Below are 23,861 nucleotides of genomic sequence, written 5' to 3'. Positions count from 1 at the left end.
ATGAAGTGATCCTGAGTGTTAGAACTGTTACTCAGGAGTCAATTACTCTGCCATAGAGAATAGATTAACACATTTGCAGGCATGATGAGGAAGAATGGCCTGGGTAAGTCAGCACAGTAGTCTCTCAAAATCACTGGGGAGTAAAAATTGTGTGAATATCTTATTAAGGAAATGGAAACAGAGCTGAAGACTAACTCTCTGCTTCTGATCAATACTAACTGATCCTGGATTTGTCCTGCTGAGAGGGTAGAATAAGGTGCCGTGTATGTGAGAGATTGTATTTGTCCTAGGAGCCTGATCCAGAGCGCTTTCACCTGTGGAAAATCAATGTGACAATCCTGGACAGGCGTACATGGGGAGTAAGTAAACACAGGATTAGTTGCTGAAGTTGGATTACCTGCAAGCAGTTTCGCTGAGGATTCAGCTGCAGCTGTGTCAGATGCTATAGCTCTGCAAATAAAGTCTGTTGCTTCTTGCAGTGTGGTATTCCCTGGGCACATTTCTGCTGGGAAACATTGTCTGTTAACGACTTAAGAATTCTCATGAGCTCATCAATTTCAGGCTGGCTCCTTTGAAAAGCTGCCTTAATGGGTCTTCAGTGGGTGGTCAGGGGAGAGGCTTCTGGAAATGCAGCGTTAATATGAGCCAGTACAACTCACTCATTTAAATTAATTTCTTTTCAACAGGGAGTCAAGTTTGGGGTTGTTTTTTTTAGATCACTTTAAATAGATCTGAATTTCAGTGTTGTTTCTCTGGGCAAAGCTAAGAAAGAGAGCTCTTCTTTGTATCTATTTGCAGTGACTGAGCCTGGTGTGAAATCTGGAAGAAACCTTCAATATTACCTGGCTATCATTCACTGGGATGGTTAGGGCTCTCCTCATGTTGCCCTCTGCTTAGATTTTCCCCTTTCAAACAGAATTAAAAACCCCAAAATCCCACTTTAAATCCACTGCTACATCTGAAGTGTGTAGTTAAATGAGAAGAAGTGCTCCCTTTTCTATTGCTTCCTAAGTTGACACAGTACATTTAAGTGTGCAAAGTTTTATGAGGTATAGTGATGGGAATCTTGACAACAGATGGTGGGCAAGCGCTGTAGACGCTCGGATTTGGTATTCCCAGCAATCACTCTGTCTGTGCTGTGGGTTCACTCTCTGGGGATGACTCACACACAAATGTGCATTCACAGATAATGCAGAACAAACTGAAGTTTAGCTTTGGAATTTCATTGCTTTCCTGGCTATGCTTTCTAGATGCTTCTCAGGCTACTCTGTGTATGCCATGCTGCTGGATTGGAAGGAAGGTGGTTTTGCTAGCTGCCATAATGATGCTCATCTTTGTGCTGGCAGTTCTGAAGCAAATAACTCTGAACAATCAGGAATCAGTGTGGCTAGGCAGTGTGAGAATGGGAAGAGGTTAACTGCTTCATGCAAGTCAGTTAGTTTTATACAGGCATTTCTCAGTGAATTGAGTCATAGAATCAATAAGGTTGGAAAAGACCTCAAAGATCATCAAGTCCAACCTGTCACCACAGACCTCATGACTAGTAGACCATGGCACCAAGTGCCATGTCCAATTCCCTCTTGAACACTACTAGGGATGGTGACTCCACCACCTCCGTGGGCAGCACATTCCAATGGCTAACAACTCTCTCTGTGAAGAACTTTCTCCTCACCTCCAGCCTAAACTTCCCCTGGCACAGCTTGAGACTGAAGTGGGTGGGTTAGCTGCATGTGTCTCAGCTCCACCAACGTGCTCTTTTCCCATTATTGTTAAATTCAACTGAGAAAAAACTTCTAAAAATTAATAAAAGCTGTCTATTGCAGAAACATTTAAATCTAAGTGAATCAAAGCTCTGCATACACCTTGTCTCAGAATGAATATTGCCTGCTTTGGGAGAGCAGAGTGGGTGGTGATCATATGATCACAGAATGGTTCAGGTTGGAAGGGACCTTTAAAGGTCATCTTGTCCAACCCCCTGCAATGCACAGGGACATCTGCAACTAGATCAGGTTGCTCAGAGTCCCTTCCAAACTCACTTGGAATGTGTCCAAGGCTGGGACTCCTGCTACCTCTCTGGGCAATCTGTATCATTGTTTCACCACCCTCATTGTGAAAAATTTCTTCCTTCTATCTAGTCTAAATCTACTCTCTTCTAATCCAACACCTCTTGTTCTATCACAAGAGACTCTGCTATAAAAGTTGTCCCTGCCTTTATTAGAAGTCCCATGCCTCAGGTGTGTCATCTGCACAGCTCAGCTTAGTTTCACCTACATGCTCGGTGAGAGTGCCCTCGATCTCACTATGCCAGTGATAAATATATTTAATGACACTGGTCCCAGTACAGATCCTTGAGGAGCAGCACTTGTCATCCTTCTCCATCTGGACACTGAGCCACTGACCACCACCCTCTGGATGCAACCATCCAACCAATTCTTTATCCACCAATCAAATCTATACTTCTCCAATTTAGACAGAAGGATGTTGTAGAGGACTGCATCAAAGGCCTTGCAGAAGCCCAGATAGATGGCATCCATAGGTCTTTCCTTGTCCACTGAAGTAGTCACTCCAGCATAGAGGACGACTAAGTTATCAGGCAGGACTTGCCCTGGGTGAAGCCATGATGGCTGTCTTGAATCACTTCCCTGTCATCCATGCGCTTTAGTAGAGCTTCTAGGAGGATCTGTTCCATGATTGTCCCATGCACAGAAGTGAGGCTGACACCTCATTGGTTCCCAGAGTCCTCCTTTCTACCCCTCTTAAAAATGGGTGCAGTGTTTCCCTTCTTCAGTCACCAAGGACCTCACCTGACTGCCATGCATTTCAAATATCATGGACCATGGCTTGGCAACTACATCACACAATTACCTTAGGATTCTGATTCATCTTTTCAGGTCTCATAGACTACATTCAACATTTCTCAGGTGGTCATGAACATGATCTTCTCTTACAGGGAGAGGGACTTGCTCCCCAGTTCGTGTCTTGCACTCCATCAACTTGAGTGTCATGAGAAGAGAGGTTACCAGTGCCATACACGGTGGTGATGATGATGCAGGCTCAAAGATGAGGCATCTATAAAATCAGACTTGTTAGAAAGGTCCAGGGCAAATATTTTTTAGTGAAGTGCTCATGCATTTTATTTATCTACTGTAATGTTGATCTGAAATTCTCTCTCTGAAATCTCAGTTTCCTGTTGCAGCTTTTGGCACAGATCTAAGAGCCGCTCGAGGCTAAAGCTGAAACCTTCTCCAGTGGAGTCACATGCAAAGTTTTAAACTCACTTTCGGAGCTTCTCATTGTTGTTACACTTGTTGTTTTGGTAGCATATTCTAAATTCTACAGAGACCTTCCCTCTAGCCACTTGTGAAATTAATTGTAAAGCACCTTGTGGCCTATTACTGGTTGTGTAAATTAATTCAGCATTAAGTAACTGCAATGTTTCCATGTCGCTGAGCTGGGTTCTGAATCAGAACTGAGCTTTACTCTCTCCCTATAACTAATTAACATATTTAGCAAATAATTTCTTTTCCTAGTCTTATATTTCTGTGACTTAAAAGACATTAAATGCATTGACATCTATTATCCTCTTTGCACTGATGGGTATTGTTGTAATAAATCAGAACAGGCAATACCCATGACGTGTCTCTGAATGTTGAATAGGTGAAGGGGACAGGCTAATACTTGCCCATCACTGTGTGGTGTTGTCTGCTTGTGCTATCACCATGTTGTAGGAGAGGATGTTTTTAAACCTTACAAATCCTTACTCATGGAAGTGGCTGCAGGAAGGGAAGAGCTGGAGGAGATTCATATGCATCTCGATTCTGTAAGTTGTTACTAGCTCTATTGCCAAACACCAAACTGATCTTTATAAAGAATCAAGAGAAAAAGGGTTAGGGTTTGTTCTGCTCCCCCCTGCCTCGCCTTCTCTTTCCAAACTTCTCATCATAGGAAGAATCTTTGCCAGAAATGAAGGATTTTATTGTACGTGGTTGAAATCTCGTTGTGCACCGAAACCTTGGAGCATTTCAGATGTTGCTAAAGCAGCGGTGGTGTTCCATAGAGAAAACTGCAGCAGGCATTGAGATGGATTGATGCATGTGGAACAGCTGTGCTCTGTTTCCCTGTTCATGTATCCCCCCACATTTGATTACTGAGAACACAAATAACTTGCTAAGATTGGCTTTTTTCCTCCTTGAGATCAGCCTTTAATAGCCATTCCATTTGTCTCTTTAAAAGCTGTTTGCTACCTCATTCTTCGTTGCCTTTGTTTGGAATCTAGCTCTGTTCTAGGGTGTCAGTTTTGGCATGAGACAAGAGTATGCTCGCCCTGGATGTGTTAGCCACTTCTGTATCACCACCTACAGCCCACAGGCTGCCTGTGTCTGAAGGGCTCTTCGGTGGAGGGATTCTTGCCATTAGGTTATGTGCACCTCTCCGGTTTTGCAATAACAAATGTCTCTCCCCCACTTTCGAGTGAAGCTCTTTTACTATTATTTTTTCCTGGATAACTTTGGAAAGGATGAGAAACACAGATGCTAAAGAGTAATTTCATGTGATGCTTACAACTTCTGGTTTGATGTTTGGTTTTGTTTCCTTTCACGTGCCTTTATTCATGTGTAGATTGCATTGTAAGGACAGTGTGTAATTCATTTTTCTGACTATAGAATTTCAGTGACAAATCCTATTTTGTCTGAAAAGTGTAGTCACCCCTTCTTTCTCTAAGGATGATGTTGCCATCCTGAGCAGGAGATTTAGACCAGTGTATTGAGGCATGCAAAATCGAATTCTGGCTCAGAATGGAGTCTGTGGAGTTTGCAAAGTACAGAACACAAATGCATTCATTTATGGCTGGCCTTAGGTGAAGTGGCTGCACGTGATGGGAATGGGCAGATGTTTTGTGCTCAAAACAGCCACCTCTGGGCTTTGAAGAGGGTTTTAAAGAAACCTGGGGGGAAAATGGGATATTTAACATCTATTGATACAAATAATACTTGTGCCTTGTATTAGATACTTGGGGGCAATACTTCCTGTCTCTGCAGTGCACTTCCAGGAGTACTGAGGAAAGTCACCCAAGATACCCATCATGCTTCCTCCTAATTGCTTGTAGCTTAGCTGGGATGGCAGGCTGAGCACTGGATGTTAAATGTTGTGTCACAGAATTTTTTACTTTTGGGGTTTTATCCTTCATGTTTTTCACTTCCAGTGCAGAGTGGAAGGAATGTGATACCTTTCACAGGTTTCCTTGGGGGATATTGGTAAAGTAAAAGGAAAAGGATTCCCAATCATCATAAAAATACTTATCCAGGGTGTGGGAAAATGGGATTGACATGCCTTCTCTGCCTGATGTGTAACAGGGATTTGTCTGTGATGAATGCCTAGCTTTGCTGAGGTGTGTCTTTCTCCTGTTGGACCTGTTCCACTTTGAATAGACAATTATATATTCATTAGATCAGAGATAGTGTGCCTGGTGATTAAGGCATTCCTTTGAAATGTAAACCCCAATGTGCCAGTTCCAGAACAGTAGTTTGGTTCAGGTTTTGCAGCACAGAGAAGTTCCTCATCACCAACCCGCTGGTTATTCTGATTTCATTCTCTCTCTTTCTTGCTTTCCAAAATCACTTTCTTACCTCAATTTTCTCTCATTTTACAGCATAAATTGCATGCTAGGCCTTAACAAAGCCATTAAATGAAGGTTGATTACAGCTGATAAATGTGTATGAAACATTTTGACTTGAACCAATCTGCATGCTGATGAATTGCGAGGCAGAAGTGTATCTTCCTCTGGAGGATATGTAGCATGCTTAGGCTAATGGAAGCTGTCCTACTGAACATGAATTGAAAGCCAGATAAAATGGATGCCATCTATTTTGTACATATATATATCTATACAATCATCAAAAGTAGATACCTTCTCTCATTCTTACAGCTCCACATATTCTGCTGATGTTATACATCAGGAGTTTTGGGCAGTGACTCACGAGGTTTTTAGGACGTCAGTAGTGCTTGGTGTACTGCTCCAAAACTTCAGTTCTGGGGCCTATGCTCTTTGATATCTTTATCAATGATCTGGATGAGGAGATTGAGTGCACCCTCAGTAAGTCTGCAGATGAACCAAGCTGGGTGGCTGTGTCGATCTGCTGGAGGGTAGGGAAGCTTTACAGTGAGATCTGGACAGGTTGGACAAATGGGCCAAAGCTAACTGTATGAATTTCATCGAGGCCAAGTGCCAGGTCCTCCACCTGGGTCACAACAACCCCCTGGTAAGTTACAGACTTGGGGATGTGGGGCTAGAAAACTGCAACCCAGAGAGGTACCTGGGGGTATTTGTTGACAGATGACCTAATACGAGTCAGCAGTGGGCTCAGGTGGCCGAGAAAGCAAACAGCATCCTGTCTTGTGTTAGAAACAAGTGGCCAGCAGGAACAGGGAGGTGATCATCCCCCTGTACTCAGCACTGGTGAGGCCACATCATTAGCATTGTGTTCAGTTCTGGGGTCTTCACTGGAAGAGGGACATTGCGATGCTGAAGTGTCTGCAGAGAAGGGCAATGAGGCTTGTGAAGGGCTTGGGGCACATGGCCTGTGAGGAGAGTCTGAGGAGCTGGGGTTGGTCAGTCTGGAGGAGAGGAGGCTGAGGGGAGATCTCATCACTCTCTACAACTACCTGAAGGCAGGTTGGAACGAGGAGGGGGTCAGCCTCTTCTTGGTGTCAAGCAACAGAGCCAGAGGAAATGGTTTCAAGCTGCCCCAGGGGGGGCTCAGGCTGGATATTAGGAAGTATTTATTCACTGAAAGGGTTATCAAACATTGGAATGGTCTGCCCAGGGCAGTGGTAGAGTCCCTGTCGGTGTTTAAGCAGCCTGTGGACCTGGTGCTTAGGAATAGGGTGTGGGAATTCGGCTTGACAAGACCATAGTTACCATACATGTTAATGACAAAACCATGGAGGGAATGTTTTTATACTCAGGGAAGCTACAAACAAAAAAGCTCCCTAGTGACAGAAGAGCCACTACAATACTAAGAAAACTGTCAATGAGCTGTTAGAAGTTCAGCTAAAAGCTTGGGTTATCAAAAGCCATTGCAGGTTGGTTGCTCCTTTTGAAACAGGCAGCAATTCTGCCAGACATCAGTAGAACTGAGTACATTCATCTGAAAACTCTGCTCACCCAACTCTCTACTGTACTTGAATAAGTTTATCTGTGTGAGCAGCATCTGTGCTTCACCCAGGGACACCTCGGGCTGTAATCTCTCCCTAGGGAGCCTGAGACCAAGTGAAAGTGTCCTTGTTGATTTTGCCTTTTCTTCAGAAGTGTACATTGGTCAATTTCCACTCGAACTCCCATTTATCTGGTGGGAATCTTGACTTAGACTCTGTCTGTTCCCTGGCCTGTCTTTCTGCCACCTCCAAAAAGGCAAAAGTGGCATCTGTGCAGCTGGAGAGGACTTTCTTTTTCTGTGAATCACAAGAGCATTATTCTCTGCCAATGAATCACTCCTGGCTACCTTTAAGTTAGTGTTACTAAACTTGAAAAGTACTATTAACTAATCCTAGACATTTTTTATATCACTGACTATGATTCATTGCCATGACACATTCCTGAAGCAGGACATCAGAACTCTCAGTTCCTTTGAATTAAAACAAAATTAATACTCTGATATTATACCTTCTTATCTGAATAGTATTGAGACTTGTGGTCTGTGTGTTTCTTCACTTGGTTTATAAATGTGCATACTTCATTCAGCACATAGAAGGGTAGAATGGTTTGGGTTGGAAGGGACCTCCGAATGCCATCTAGTCCAACCCCCCTGCAGTGAGCAGAACATCCTCAGCTAGATCAGGTTCTCCCAAGCCTCCTTGAGCCTGCACTTCAGTATCTTCAAGGATCAAGTCTCAACTACCTCCCTGGGCAACCTGTTCCAGTATCCCCCTATCATCATGGTAAAGAATTTCCTCCTAACATCCAACCTGAATCTACTCTTCTCTAATTTAAAATCATTGCCCCTTACCCTACCCCTGCAGGCCTTTCTAAACAGTCCCTTTCCAGCCTTCTTGTAGGCCCCCATCAGGTACTGGAAGGTCCCAGAGCCTCCTCCCCTCCAGGCTGAACATCCCCCAGCCTGTCCTTGTAGGAGAGGTGTTTCAGCCCCCTAATCATTTTTGTGGTCCTCCTCTGGACCTTCTCCATCAGGTCTATGTCTATCTTGTGTTGAGGGCTCCAGAGCTGGATGCAGTACTCCAGGTGAGGTCTCACCAGAGCAGAGCACAGTGGCAGAATCATCTCTCTGGATCTGCTGGCAACACATCTTTGGATGCAGCCCAGGATGTGATTTGCCTTCTATGCTGCAAGCTCACACTGTTTGCTCATGTCCAGCTTCTCACCCATCAGCACCCAAAAGTCTTTTCCAGGGGGCTGCTTTCTATCACCTCATCCCTCAGCCTGCATTGATAATGAGGATTGTTCGGGCCCAGGTGCAGGACCCTGCACTTGCTCTTGTTTAACCTCATGAGGTTCACCTGGGCACCATCTCTCCAGCATGTCTAGGCCCTTCTGGATGACATCCTATCCTTCTGGCCTATCGACAGCACCACTCAACTCAGTGTCATGTGCAGGCTTGCTCATGGTGCACTTGATCCTGCTGTCTGTTATCACTGATACAGATATTAAACAGGGCTGTTCCCAGTATGGACCCCCAAGGGACAGCCCTTGTCACCAGTCTCCATCTGGATGCCACCATCCAGCCAATTCCTTATCCCCTGAATAGTCCACCTGTCAAATCCACATCTCTCCACCTTGACAAGTAGGATGTGGGGAACTGTGACCAAATATTTTACAAGTGTGGATGTTAAGTGATGGAACAATGAATCTTCCCTCACTTGATTTCTGGAAAGGTGGGAAATACTGCCTGGGGAATGCTTTTAGCACGGTGTGGCGAAGAGCTACCTGTTTCAAGGTTCATCTTTCTTTCTTCCTCCCAGCAGGCCACAGAACTGTGCATTTCTCATGTGACAACATCAATTTATTTAGTTTCAAAGAGCTGTGGGAAAGTTTTGAAGTCACAGTTTTAGCCAGGAATTTCAACTGGCTTCCATAAGGAATATGTCAAGGCAGTCTCTGCACTTAAAACTGCACGGCTACAAACCTAGTAAAAGCAATTTCTTTTGGGATGCAGCCATGCAAAATATTTAAAGGTGTAATTATTGAGATGAAATTTCCAAGCAAACCTTTTAGTGATAAACTATTCACAGGCTGGCAGCAGATTTTGGCAATGTGTTTTCTGCTTGTGACACTGATACTTCATAGAGGAAGAGAATAATTCAGTTTGGAAGGAGCTTGCAGAGGTCATCTACTCCAAGCTCCTGCTCAGAGACAGACAGCTCTGAAGCTGTGTCAGATGTCTCAGGGTCACAGCCAGTCAGATTTACCAAGAATAAGAAACAAAATGGACACTGAAAAGAAATGTTACAATAAAACAGGGTCAACACCATGTGCTAGGTGGAAGGAAAAGTGTTATTTAGTTGTGTGTCTGTGAAAAACAGAGGATTAGATACACTTTATGTTGTCTATCCTTTGTGTTTCCTCCCAGTGAAATCCACAGTTGAGCATTATGGGGCCCAAAAGAAGTCTTAAGTGTTACTTACAAAAAGCTTCAAAAGCTTCCTTGAACGTGTATCCAAAGAGAAAACAAAGCTCAGCACTGTGTGTTTCTCTGTGTGCTTAGCCACTAGAGCAGTGCGGGGATGGCAAGTTAAGTGATGCACCGGGAGAGAGCTCAGTCGTTTACCTTCAGGATTTGTGCTCCATCTTCAGAGCCTTGAGGGCCTTTGGCTTCATTAGTAGTCCAGGCTTTTTATTCCAGATGACATGCCCTAAAGATCTCCATTTTTGAATAAGGAGGCAAATTAAGAGTTTTACTCATGCAATTCCTGTGATGCAGAGTTGAGTAAGGGTTGGAAAGAAAAGCAGTGTCCCAGAACTTTGATCTAAATGATGAACCATACAGGCATTTTAGTAAGGAAATATACCTGAAGAAAGTGTTGGGTTAGAATATGTTAGGAATGTGTTAAAAGTCCCAGAAAATGCAAGAGGAGCACAACTAAATACACTCAGTTCCTACCTGGGAATATGACAGTCAAATGGCAAAGAACAATAGCTTAGACAGTGGTTCAGAACTTGGGCTTGTTCCAGCACCTTTAATACTTCAGGAGCCTCACATTCCCCTAAGTGCTTTGCAGAGCAATGCTGCAGTGCTCGTGTCATCTGCCCAAACAGACCCTTTTAGGCACGCAGCAGTTTTCCAGGATAAAGACTTAGACCTACAAACTGGTCCAGTCACGGAATTCCCACACAGTCTCAAGACACCCATGGGGGCTTTCATACCAGCAGAAAAGGATGAGAGGTGTCATCTTTTAGAGAGAAACTGAGGCCATCAGTGGGAGTTTTCTTTTTCACTTCAATTGCTGGCATTATGTGGTTAAACCCCATTGGTTTCCACAGATTCCATAACATCAAGTTTGCTCCCTACGTCCTTGTGCAGACCGCGACTGCCTGCTCCTGTACAGAGTCACATTTCAATGTGCCTCAACTTCCCCAGCTTTTGCAGATAACTCTATTACAAAATCTTCAGTGAGGATCGTGTCAAAGTCTTGTGTTTAGGAAGAGCCTGGATGAGGCACTTGGTGCCATGGTTGAGGTGATGAGATGGTGTTGGGTGATAGGTTGGACTTGGTGATCTCAAAGGTCCTTCCCAACCAGGCTAATTCTGTGTTCTGTATAAGTAGCCTGTCTCTTGAATAAACGTTACAATTCTTTCAGTTCTTGTTAGTGTTTTCCTTCTATTTGTCCCCACCCCCCTCACATCTAATTACTGCTATCACTTAGTGGATGTTCTTCTTTCCTTCATCTGACTTTTTCACTTTTCTTGAGAAGTCTGGTGCTAGCCTGGGCTGACACAACGTGACAGGCAGACTTCTTTGCCATGGAGTGAAGCCTTTCACTCCCCAAAAGCAGCGTTTCCCTCCTCCCAAAAGCATGCATCTGTGTTTTGATGAAACATTTTGGATAGTTAGTTTTCTCCCATATTACTTTTCAGCTCCTCATCAGACTCTTTCCTGTGGCAATTGTTTGCTCTCCTTGCATGCAGCTTACTAAAAGGGGACATATGTCACTAACTTTTCATTATGAGACAGAACAGGCAAGGTCACACGCTGCCGTGATGCTGAGAAAGACTGTCCCTACCCATAATCCTCAAGTATGACAAATGTGATGCAGGAAAAAAGTAGGCATATATGTTTGTCACAGCTCAGGAGATGTTAAAGTGAGCTCAACAGCGACACAAACCTGCGAAGAGTTCCCACATTTCCTTTCCTATGGATCTGTGCACAGGCAGAGGACACAGCAGCAGTTTTTAAGAGGTTGCTTTGCTTTGGTGATGGTCTCATTCCTTGTCTGGATTTGCTGCTCTGTGGTGCTGTGTATTTCACAGGTGCTATGAAACCCCAAATCCAGTGGGTCTTTTCTAAAATTCTCCTTGCATGATGCACTTCTGTGCAGGTAAGAGGACAACAGCTCTGCACAGAGAGCAAGACGAAGCAGAGGAAGCAATTGCAGTTGAAGCATTTGTAGTCATGTGTACTGTGGCTCTGTAATGAATGTGCTGAACCTGATAAGGGGCTTGAAAACAACAAATGGCATCGTGAGAGATGAAAATCTGCACCATATGGAGCATAATATAACTATGTAGTCTCCAAGCTCTGACTCTGGGGAGGGTGCCAGTGTACGTGGGAGAAGTGAGACTTTCATGAATTATGTTACTCTTGAGTAGATCTGAAAGTACAAAAGAGTTCAACAGCACTCTGATAAATATGCAAACGTCCTTGTTCTCTGAATGAGGCAGAAATGGTGCTTTGATGTTTAGGCTGTGGAAACTTGAGCTTTGGATAAAACACAGTAGAAGAAAAGTGCGGTGTAGTGTGGCATGAGCAAACACCTGAAAACATTGCTGGAAAGACTTGGGTCTAAAGCCAGGATTAGATGTGGCAAGATTAGAAAGGTCTGATGTGAGAGTGTGAGATGACTAAAGCACCACATCCTGCGTGGCAGAAAAGGAGCCTGATTAGAATGCACCACTCTTTCTTCTGAGTACCAAGCCAATGCTTGTATAAATGCCAGATTGTGAAAGAATTGCAAAGCAGAATCCTTTATGGTGGCACAGTTTTAGAGCCCTGAGTGTGTGGGTTTAACAAATGTTTTGTATCAAAACCCTGAATTAGGTGGAAGTCTTTGGCATATTGCAAAGTCACCTGTTCATTTCAGTACACTCAGTTGCATTAAGAGTGGCTCCAGCAGGCTGAGAGAGGTTATCCTTCCTCTCTACTCAGCCCTAGTTAGGCCTCAGTTTGAGTATTGTGGACAGTTCTGGGCTCCCCAGTTCAAGAGGGACAGGGAACTGCCAGAGAGAGAGTTCAACAGAGGTCCACGAGGATTGTTAAGGGCTTGGAGTATCCCTCTTCAAGGAAACACTGAGAGACCTGGGGCTGCTTAGTCCAGAGAAGAGAAGGCTGAGAGGGGACCTAATCAGTGCCTACAGATATCTGCGGGGTGGCTGTCTGCAGGATGAAGACAGTCTCCTTTCAGTGATAGGATGAGGGGCAATAAATGTAACTCAATCACAGGAAATTCTCAACAGCAGAAAAAACTTTACTCTGAGCATGACAGAGCCTGGAGCAGGCTGCCCAGAGAGGCTGTGGAGTCTCCTTCTCTGGAGATCTTCAAAACCCACATGGATGCATTCCTGTGTGACCTGCCCTAAGTGATCCTGATTTGCAGGGAAATTAGACTTGGTGGTCTCCAGATATCCCTTCCAACCCCTTGCACTCTATGATTCTGTGCTTCCATGGAGGATTCACTTGACAGGCTGTGGTTTGCAATGTGTCTGTGTGCTGTTGAACTGGGCATTGCTGAATGATGTGCAAAACATCCCCACTACAGGAGTGCTATTAGACTAAGCATGGCCAAGGGAAAGGCTGAGAAAATCCTGCAACATTCTGTCACCTCACTGTTTGATGGCTACATGAAAGGTGTATTTTTGAGGTGAAAAGTACTTTGTGCAGAAAGTTATTAGTGAACAAAGTTTTCAGAAGTGCTCAGCATCTACTGAGCTCAGCAACCTCAGATTCACAGGTTGGGTTGGGTTGGACCCCATAGATCATCTTGTCCAATCCCCCCACAGTCAGCAGGGACACCTACAACTAGATCAGGCTGCCCAGGGACACATCCAGTCTAATCTTGATTGTCTCCCAGGATGGGGTCGTAACCACATCCCTGGCCAACCTGTTCCACTATTTCACCACTCTCATTGTAAAGAATTTCCTCCTTATGTGCAACCTAAATCTACTCTGCTGAGGTTTAAAACCTTTGCCCCTCATCCTACTGCTACAAGCCCTTCTAAGCTGTCCTTCCCCAGCCTTCCTGCAGGTCCCCTTCAGATACTGACATGCAGCTAAAAGGTCTCCCCAGAGCCTTCTCTTCTCCAATTCTTTCATCCTGTCTTCACAGGAGAGGTGCTCCAGCCCTCTGATGAGCTTTGTGTCCTTCATCTGGACCTGCTCCACCAGGTGAATGTCCCATTTTGTTGGGGGTCGGTATTCCCAGTTAGGTCTCACCAGAGCAGAGTGGAAGAATCACCTCTCTCGATCTGCTGGCCACACTTTTGATGAAGCCAGCATGGGACTGGCCTTCTGGGCTGCAAATGCACAGCATTGGCTCATGTCCTGCTTCTCATACACCAGTTCCCCCAAGTCCTTTTCTGCAGGGGGGCTGCTCTCAATTTCATCATGCCCCAGCCTGATATTCTCCACACCCACCACTCCAGCCTGTCCAGGTGCCTCTGGATGGCATCCCATGCTTCAGTCTTACCAACTGCACCACTCAGCTTGGTGTCATCTGCAGACTTGCTGAGAGTGCACTCAGTGTTGCTGTGGAAATCATTGATGAAGATACTGAACAGCACTAGTCCCAGGCCAGACCCTTGAGGGACACCTCTTGTCACCAGTCTCCATCTGGACATCAGGCCATTGACCACTACCTTTGGTATGCTATCATCCTCTTGACCTTGGCATATCTAGAGGCATTTCCTCTATACAGATGTCTTGGCTGCCAGACTAAGTAATGTTATCTGCTTTGGCACAGAGGAAGAAAAGAGAGAAAGCCTACGAAGGATATTTCAGAGCTGCAGCAAATCCTGTTAACTCTGTAATCCTCCTCTGACTGTCAGTTAGGGTCAGAGTTTCCAACCATTTATCTCCTCCGTAAGCTACGTTACATGATCCATTTCACTCGCCCCACAGATCTTAGGGTGTTTTTCCTTTCACTGGCTCTTGCCACAAAAATTAATTTTCCACAGTTTTCTAAGTTTGACTCACTCTCAGCTTTGAATTTCCCATGCTGCTCAGAAACCTAATACTGCAGAGCAAGAGTGAATGTGGTTTGTGGAAGGAGGTGTTCAGGGAGAAGGTGTTGCCTTTTTGCACCTGAAACGGAAGTATCGTGAGTGAGGAAGCCTCAGGGCAGCCCAAGCTGGTTGCAGCCTCAGCCAGGAGTCAGAGGTACAGTTCTGTAGGCCTGGTTGTGTTACTGAAAAGGTGCCCTCTGAGAAATTGCTTTTGGAAATACACACATTTGCTAAGTGTTCCAGCCAAGCAGTTTCAAGCCTCTGTAGAAAGCACATATGAGTGCCACACTGCTTTTGCTAAGCCTCAGAAATGTGACTTTGCTCAAGCTGAAATGTACAACTCCAGAATGAGTGTGAAGAGGAAACTGACTGGAATTTATGCAATAGTCACATTGGAATGTGTGTCTCAAGCTCAACAGTAGATTACGAATTAACATTTCCTCACATTAACATTTACTTAATCACACAATCACTAAATGTTAAGGGAGTGAAGGGACCTCAAAAGATCATCTTAGTCCAACCCCCCTGGCAGAGCAGGAGCACCTCTACCAGGTCACACAGGAACTCATCCAGGCAGGTTTAGAATATCTCCAGAGAGGGAGACTCCACTGCCCCCCTGGGCAGCCTCTTCCAGCATTCTGTCACCCTCACAGGGAAATAATTCTTCCTCCTGTTTCCACTGAACTTCCTCTGCCTCAGCTTCCACCTCTGCCCCTTGTGCTGGCATTGGGCATCACCCAGCAGAGCCTGGCTCCAGCCTCTGGGCACTCACCCTTGATATGACATGAATGAGGTCACCTCTCAGTCTCCTCTTCTCCAAGCTAAAGAGACATTCCACTCCCTTAATCATCTTTGTGGCTCTGCACTGGGCTCTTTCAAGCAGTTCCCCCTCCTTCTTGAACTGAGGGGCCAAGAACTGGATGCAATATTCTAGATGTGGCCTCACCAGGGCAGAGTAGAGGGGAAGGAGAACCTCTCTTGATCTATCAACCACCCCCCTTCTCATACACCTTAGAATGGCATTGGCCTTCTTGGCCACAAGAGCACATTGCTGGCTCATGTCCGACCTTCCATCCACTAGAACCCCCAGGTCCTTTTCCCCTTCACTGCTCTCCAGCAGGTCAGTCCCTAATCTATACTGATACATGGGGTGGTTGTTTCCCACATGCAAGACTCTTAAAGGAAGAACTTGAAAAGCAAAAGGAAGTGAATCCCCTTTTTAACAAAACCAGCATCGTTCCTAAGCCAACACCACTGGCATAAATTAGAGAGGCCCAGCATTGCTTAGGAGAAAGAAAGCTTTGACCTTCAGATCACTAGTGCTCTTAAAAAGCTGCAGCATAATTCCTGTTGTAAAATGGCAACATTTTGAGGAGTCTGCAGTAGCAAAGTTGGTAGGGTCTCTGAAAGGTGTAATAGAGGAAGGCAGGAGGGGAAAAGGCGGAAGGCAGGAGGGGAAAAGGCAAAAGGCAAGAAAGCAAGTGTGCAGGAATGAGTCACCTGTCTTTCTCTGAACTTTCTCTTGACTAAACTTGCTCTGACAGAAACTGCACATGTAGGCAGCAGCTCAGGCTTTAAAGACATTTATGAAAGGTGCAAGGGAGAAAAGTATTCCACACATTTGGCCATGAACTTTAGAGTGGGTCACAGAACCCACTGGAGATCACCCAGCCTAACCCCCCTGCCAAAGCAGGATCACCTAAGGCAGGCAACGCATCCAGGTGGGCTTTGAAAGTCTCCAGAGAAGGGTACTCCACAGCATCGCTGGACAGCCTGTTCCAGTGCTCCATGGTCCTCACTGTAAAGAAGTTTCTCCTCATATTGAAATGGAATCTTCTGTGTTCTGGCTTATACCTGTTCTTCCTTGTCCTGTCACTGGGCACCACCAAAAACAGACTGTCACCTTCATCTTTACACCCACCCCCAAGGTATTTACAGACATCACTAAGATTCCCCCATCGGTCTTCTCTTCTCAGGACTGAACAGTCCCAATTCTCTCAGTCTTTCTTTGTAGGAGAGGTGTCCAACTCCCCCAGGCATCCTCATAGCTCTCCTTTCGACTCTCTCCAGTAGATCTCTGCCAGCAGCTTATCTTGAGATGAATTTGTAGGTATTTTAGGCACAGTGTTGAGAATGAAGAGCACAGGCAGTGTTTTCAGTCTGTGTTTTCTTTAATACAGAAAATTCTGGTTTTCAAGAGCATATTGTTTGGCAAAAGAAGACTTTTTTTGTTTAAGTCCCTCCTTTGTTATAGCTCAACAGAATCAAGGCAAAATGACAAATCACAGCTCCTTTGCTAGCTAATTGACATTTTTCCCCTATCAGTTTTGCTCAAAGGTCTGTACTTTGCAAATGCATATTATTATTTGCCTTTCCTTGCCTCCTCTTTTCCCCAAGTAATGAATCTTTTCACAAAGAAATGGAGCAAGGCAGTGAGGGGCAGGGATTGTGTTTCTCTCTTGCATGATCTCAGGAATGGGCTTGAATGCTCCATCCACAAACGTGCTTGCAGTGACCGCTCTTGACTTGCCTGTTATTTACTGAGAAGCAGAATTTCCTAGGGCCTTAGGGAAGACTTGCCAGACATTTCCATGATACTCTGGACTTAAGTTCACTATAATGCAGGAAAACTTTTTTCTATGATGGAAACTCAATGTTCTTACTTGGACAAACCCCTTGAAACCAGTGGAAAGCGTGGTAGGCTTGACTTACGTCAGTTCTTTTATTTGCATGCTGCTATTCATTTGTTAACGCATGACAACTTTACTGACACTAACTTGCACTCCTTAACAGCTAAGCAAAATGGTTTCCTTAAAACTAAGTAAAAAAACCCCACAACCAACCAACCAAAGAATCCCCCAAGAAACCCCACAAAGCTCATTTCAGGAATCGAGGTTGTGGGAGTTAGATGTTGTCACCTGAAACAGCTCTCAACTTCTCTCTTGGACCTTTTGCTGACTGCTGAACTCTGTGGAACAGGCTTCCTGGTTTGCTGCTGTGACAAGGTGAAGTTGCAGCAATAGCTAAGTGAATTTCGTGCAGTTCACATCTATATTTTGTTCTGACTTAAATGCCAGAGAGCTTCAAAATCATGTCACTTCAGGAGATTGGCAGAAATTCTTTCAGGAGCACTGAAGTAATTAAGTCATTCAAAAAGTGTCTGTGTGAGTTCTGCTGTCACCTGGTTGATCAGAATAATAAAAGGAGAAAGTAAGATGGTGAACAGCTTCTATGTGACTGTGGTGTTCCTGTTTAGCACACTACAGTCCAAATCACTTGGCCCTGATACGGGAAAGAACTCATCCTGCTCTTGATGAGCACTTTTGGTCTCATCTCTGCTTCTTAGGCTTAGCATTCCGCCCTGATTTTGTTAAAGACTGAACAACTTTACATCATTTGTAATCAAGCTCTCCTCTAAGGCAAAATGCAGCACTTGAACAGAAAAAAAGTTATGAAATGAGACCTGGTTGAGGAGGAAACCATTTGTAGAAGTGGGAGAAAATGGGAACATGTGGAAAATAACTTTACAAGTTCTCAGTGCTGACTTGCCAGAGTTTCCAAGGAAGTCAGTGGACCACTTCTGAAGATTACTTTCTGGCAAGATAGAAATGCTGCAGACTATGAAGGTGTAGCCTGTTCCGTGGCTGCTCATAGCGGTGTGCAAGTGAGAAGAAAGGATGATGGAAGGCTAAGTGAGGAGAATGGATCCTGTGGCCTCCTGGCTACCCAACACCATTACCCTCTGGGGATTCTTACTTTATTTTTGTGACCTTTATGTCGGCAATATAACAAGTCTCGAGGGAAGAGGTTCAAACTGGCCAGAACTTGCAAGTTTTCCTTTCTCTCCCCAGCATGTGAATCATCCACCAGCTCATTCTGACCCTCAGCATTGTGTTTCAGTGTTTGCAGAAGGTATAACACCAGTCATCTGAAGGGATGTTGTGTCTCTGCTGGAGGTTGCTGCCCCTCCAGGACCAGAAGAATTACAAACAGGTCTCTTCCCTGTTCAGCCAGAGCTATAAAGAAGTCAACTGATCTTCGTGGAGCTGCAAAGCCCTGTCTGAGAAAGGCATAAAGAAGACAGGCTTGTGTAATAAACATTAAAAAGAAGCACTGACCTTCCCTTCAGATGAGAACAGGAGGGAGGCCTCCAGGGATAGGCTGGAAGAAATTATTTTGATCTGATAGTTTGACCAAAGTTTCTCTGTTTGAAAAGTAAAGCTGAGCCAAGAGAGAAACTTGAGCTTGATGGTAAAACTGTGGCAAGTATGAGCTATCCAGCACGAACAGGGCACCGAGGCAAGACGTTCTGAACGACAAGCAGGGCATGTTGTACTGTGCTAAGCCTTTTGTCAGGATGTGTGCAGGACTGGAACTCTGCAACACAGGCAGGGAAGCTCCTCAGAATATTACTGAGTAATGTTATGTAAATGTTCCTTGTATAGCCAGTAACGAATTATGTGAGGGTTTTATAGCAGTAGCAGTTGAGGACTTGGGCAAAGAGAAGGCAAGATTTAGGTAATGAGATCATTTAACTAATGTGAATTGACATGGAGCTGGACCCTTATACATTTGGAGGTGCCAATAATGATGTTTGAGTAATGCCATTACAGTTAGTAGGTTGAGACTTCATCAGAGCTTTTGTCTCCCACCTGTGTTTTGGGATTTTTGACTAATCTCTCCTGTTGAAGACTCCTGAAATGAAGGAGGCAAGCATAGCTCGATCTGCACATGAACCTCAATTCAGAAGCATCACTGGAGCTTCCCAAAGGAGGGAAACTTCTGCTGCTTTACACCTTTTCTCCTCTGTAGCAGCTGCTATTAGTTCTTATTAAACCTATATCTACATGGTCACCAGGCCTCTGGGCTTGTTGTTACCTTGCTCTGTAAGCATCCAAGAGAGGTTAGGCTTGGAATGGAAGAAAAGCAGCGAATTAACTTGACAGATATTTATGGAGAACCACTCCCAAATGCGAGAGTCAGCAGCACAGAAAGTGTCAGTGTTCCACCTTGGAAAATGCAGTGGCTCAGTGATGGCTCAGCTGCTGTTTGGGGCCGAGGGAAGGCAGACATTTCCATCAGTTAACATGGAATGACAGGGAGACAGGAATATGCCAAGAAAAGCTGGGAAGATAATTAACACTTTTTTGTGGGATGGGCACAAGGGACATGCAAAAAGTCAAGGGTGGGGAGCTCACCTTGGCAGAAAGGTTCTGGAATTGTTGTTCCAGCAGACAATACTTAATGGGAAGGGGATTACAGCTCATCAACTACAATGAGTCTTTTAATATTGCAACCATATGCTGGTGGATCTGCACACTAGTGTGACAGAGCATGAGGGGAGAGCTCTGTGCATCAGTATTGCTGCTCAGAACTGAACTCAGCAGCTTTTAACCAGAATGGTGCTAGTGAATTCTTTTTCAAGCCAAGGCTCTTCAAAGGGGCGCTCCATGAGTGACTGCAGCCATGTTTTAGCCTCGTTGGCCATGACCTGAAGCCCGAAGAGAGAAGACATTTTCACATAGTCAATTCAGAGCTTTCAAGAACCACGGTGGGGAAAAAATGAATTAATGTGCAATTGCTTTTAGCTTTTACAGTGAATTGCTCTTAGCTTTTACAGTGCAGCTTCTGGCACAGGAAAGCCTTGCAGGGCTGTACCTCTCTGCTGAGGCAGCTAGTGTCTCACAGCTTGTAGATCCTGTTGATCGAGTCAAGGACTGCAGCCAGAAAAAGAGCTTGAAATGTTCTGGACAGCAAGGTGCCAGTGCCAAGTGGAGCCCTGTTCTGTAAAATGTGATTTCTAAGGGGCAGAGCCAGGGCAGTCTTGCAGTATAACAGATGCACATTTATGGGTAAGTGTGAAGGGCTAACACTGATTCTTCTGAGAAGTCTGTAGCAGTTTTACCATATCACTCCTTACAGTCAGCATTGCCACATTTGTTTAGCTCTAACAAGTTAATGGCAGAAGGTATGGTAGGAGGGGAAGAGAGCTGGGAGCCTGTGAAACCTTTTCAGAAGTTATTTCCTGCTAAGAACTAATGAGCTGTATGTGCAGAACTGTAGCAGCCAAGCACACTCCACATAGCAGGCAACCTCGCATAGCTTTTAAAGCTCTTCAGGCACACTTTTTATGATGGCATACCTGGGTTTGTTTCCTAACCAGCTAAAATGTGCAGCCAGGTTTCTCCTTGCTCCCCTGCTCTTTATCTTTTCCTATCAAGTGTAGGCTCTGGGGATTTGGAAAGTCCCCTCTCTTCAGAAGCACAGATTATTATGGGTGTTTAAATCCCTTTGGAGTGAAGAATAAACACAACCCTTTTTTAATTGCTTTTTCTTTTTTACTCAAGCATTACCTAGATTTTCTAGCAATTTCCCCTTGGTTTTAGTAGTGTTTTAGGACTTCTGTTCCCAGCTTCCTGAATTGTGTTGGGAAATCAGCTACAATAATGACGACATACAGAAAAACTTACAGGAAAATAGTCCTGAAGTGTTTGTAGAGTGCATGCTGGTGTAGAGTGCACTGTGCAATTAGACATGTGTCACAGCAGTGCAAAAATAACCTGAAACTAAGGTGATCCTAATGGTGAAAGGAAGATTAAATCAAAGATTTAGAATGCTGGCCTGGAGATGTTTATGAACTCTGCAGAATGTCGTACTGGGTTTTGTATGATAGCTGGCTGGGAAGAATTAAGATACACACAGTCTGAAATCCTTCTCTTGGGTCATAAATTAGTACTGAAAATGTATTCACAATTACACACTGATTGCAGAGCTGCAGAGGGAGTGTGCCGCTTTTAAGTAATGAGAGCAGCATGGATGTGGAGCACTGGTAGCCGAACTGAGACTGTGACCCCCTGAAAAGCAAGCATGGGGCACTCTCTCACGTGCAAAATGCCTCCCCTGCCCGACCTGCTCTTTGAAGTACAGTTCAAGAGTGAAGAAATAGAATGTGATTTAAAATACATAAAACAGTAGAGTTGCCATGTTTATTAATGACTCTTCTCCCTAGGACTGACCTGTCCACAAGCAGCAGTGAAACAAACAAACTCCCAAAAAGTTGAGAAGCTGATGAAATAAGGGGGAAAAAAGTCCTTTTTAGTGCATTGAATGTTTGCACTTGGTTTGCAGCAGTGTGCACATGCTCTAATACCAACAGTGCTGTGTCACTTGGCAAAGCCAAAATGCATAATCATAAAAGCACTTTGGAGTGTGAAAGACATAAAGGATCAGGTGTTACACTGAGTGTTAAGCCCTCACTTCTGCACAGTGGGGTCTTGAACCTAAATCTCCCTTTCTAAAACAAAAAACAAGAAACCATCCCTTGCAAAAACTAATGTCAGTTTGTACAGAAAATGTAAAGGCTCTATGTACTTAGAATGGCAGCACTGTCAGGCTTGGAAGGGGACCTCAAGGATCAGCCAGGTCCAACCCCCCTGCCATGGGCAGGGACACCTCACACTCCAGCAGGTTGCTCACAGCCACCTCCAGCCTGGCTGCAAACACCTCCAGGGGTGAGGCTTCCACCACCTCCCTGGGCAGCCTGTGCCAGGCTCTCACCACCCTCCTGGGGAAGAACTTCTTCCTAACATCCAGTCTGAATCTCCCCACTTCTATTTTTGCTCCATGCCCCCCCCCGACCTATCACTCCCTGACACCCTCAAAAGTCCCTCCCCAGCTTTCTTGGAGCCTCCTTCAGATACTGGAAGGTCTCCTGGGGGCCTTCTCTTCTCCAGACTGAACAGCCCCAACTCCCTCAGTCTGTCCTCATAGCAGAGCAGCTCCAGCCATCTGATCATCCTTGTGGCCCTTCTTTGGACACCTTTCCACCCCTCCAGATCCTTCCTGGCACAGAGGCTCCAGAACTGGACACAGAGCTCCAGCTGTGGTCTCATCAGAGTGGAGCAGAGGGGGAGAATCACCTCCCTGGCCCTACTGGCTCTGCTTCTCTTGCTGCAGCCCAGGCTCTGGCTGGCTTTCTGGGCTGCAGGTTCTCACTGCTGCCTCGTGTTGAGCTTCTCATCCACCAGCACCCCCAGGTCTTTTTCTTAAGGGCTACTCTCAAGCCAGTCCCTGCCCAGTGCCTGGGATTGCCCTCACCCAGATGCAGGACTCTGCACTTGGTCTTGTTGAACCTCATGAGGTTGGCTTGTGCCCACCTCTCCAGCCTGTCCAGGTCCCTCTGGATGGCCTCCCTTCCCTCCAGCTGTCTGCTGCACCACACAGCTTGGTGTCATCAGCAAACTTGCTGAGGGTGCACTCAGTGCCTCTGTCCATGGCACCCACAAAGATGTTAATCAAGCCTGGTCCCAGGACTGATCCCTGAGGGACTCCACTTGTCCCTGGCCTCCACTGGGACATGGAGCCATTGACAGCCACTCTTTGGGTGCAACCCTCAAGCCAGTTCCTTATCCACTGAATGGACTTCATTTATACAGGAAAATGTAATGGTTAATCTATACTTTTAAAGAATCTAGAATTTTGCCTGAAAAATGGTGCCTTGATGTACAAGTGTCTGTGCCTACATGTCTGCTTGCCTGTCATGAGAGCCTCACAAGCAGCTAAAGCAATCCCTAGGGTTGTGATCTTATAATGTGTCTTTCAAACACTTCATTCTGGCAAATCAGCAAGATGAAAGAGGTGCTCCTGTTTGGTGTATTTGCTGTTTGAGGGGGTTCTAAAGTATCTGAATGTGAGCAACAGAAACCAGTGTACTAAAATGCTCAATGTTATTCACTGATCCTGTTTATAGATAGCAGTGGGGTTTAAAGCCTTCTTGCAGAGCTCTGAAGTGTTTGTAGCCTCTAGCTCTCCCTGACTTGGATAGATTCATATTGGAGTTCAGATGCTAATTTATTGAACTGCTTTCAAAACCAATTCAATTTAGGTCAAATTGTGTTTCTGTAGGAGCATCCATTAACTCTGCCATCAACTCTGGGAAATCTTTGTTTTCACAGCCTCTGTTCTTTAACTGACAATTAATTTCTTCTGACTGTGTCACCTGCCTTCAAATATGGAGCTGCCAAATAAAGTGCTGTCTTTAAGACAAAAGGATAATTTGCTCATACACTGCAAAGAAATTCTGCAGGAATCCAACATCTGATGATGCTTTTACTTATTCTGTTTTGTATATTTTTCAGGGGAATTCTGGCCTGGGGTTCAGTATTGCTGGAGGAACAGATAACCCACACATTGGGGATGATCCTGGGATATTCATCACTAAGATTATCCCGGGAGGAGCTGCAGCAGAGGATGGAAGACTCAGGTAAAAAGGAACTCATTATGTATGCTTGAAAACAAACTGCAGCATTAGTATTATTATTAGAGATTATTCTGCATGAATCAAATGCCAGGTAGGTCTTCTGTGGGGTCAGAGTAAATAAATGACATGACTAGGGTCTCCTTTCTGCTGAGGTA

At 44.9% G+C, this 23,861-nt stretch overlaps 1 protein-coding gene across 28 annotated transcripts in view; it reads left to right on the top strand.

The window, feature by feature from the left end:
• The window catches only part of DLG2 (discs large MAGUK scaffold protein 2), a 1,097,405-nt gene that overhangs the window by 727,602 nt on the left and 345,942 nt on the right, over window positions 1-23,861 (top strand). For all 28 annotated transcript variants that reach the window (XM_068146154.1, XM_068146173.1, XM_068146144.1 and 25 more), the window contains one exon: window positions 23,585-23,709. In XM_068146154.1, coding sequence (XP_068002255.1) covers window positions 23,585-23,709 — 125 coding nt within the window. The remainder of the gene's footprint in view (window positions 1-23,584; window positions 23,710-23,861) is intronic.

Source organism: Melanerpes formicivorus, unplaced genomic scaffold (genome assembly GCF_026170545.1).
Source record: "Melanerpes formicivorus ecotype bairdi unplaced genomic scaffold, bMelFor1.0.p_v2 SCAF_1, whole genome shotgun sequence".
Lineage (NCBI taxonomy): Eukaryota > Metazoa > Chordata > Aves > Piciformes > Picidae > Melanerpes > Melanerpes formicivorus.
Note: the sequence above shows the minus strand (reverse complement) of the source record. Positions and strands in the feature narration are given on the sequence as shown.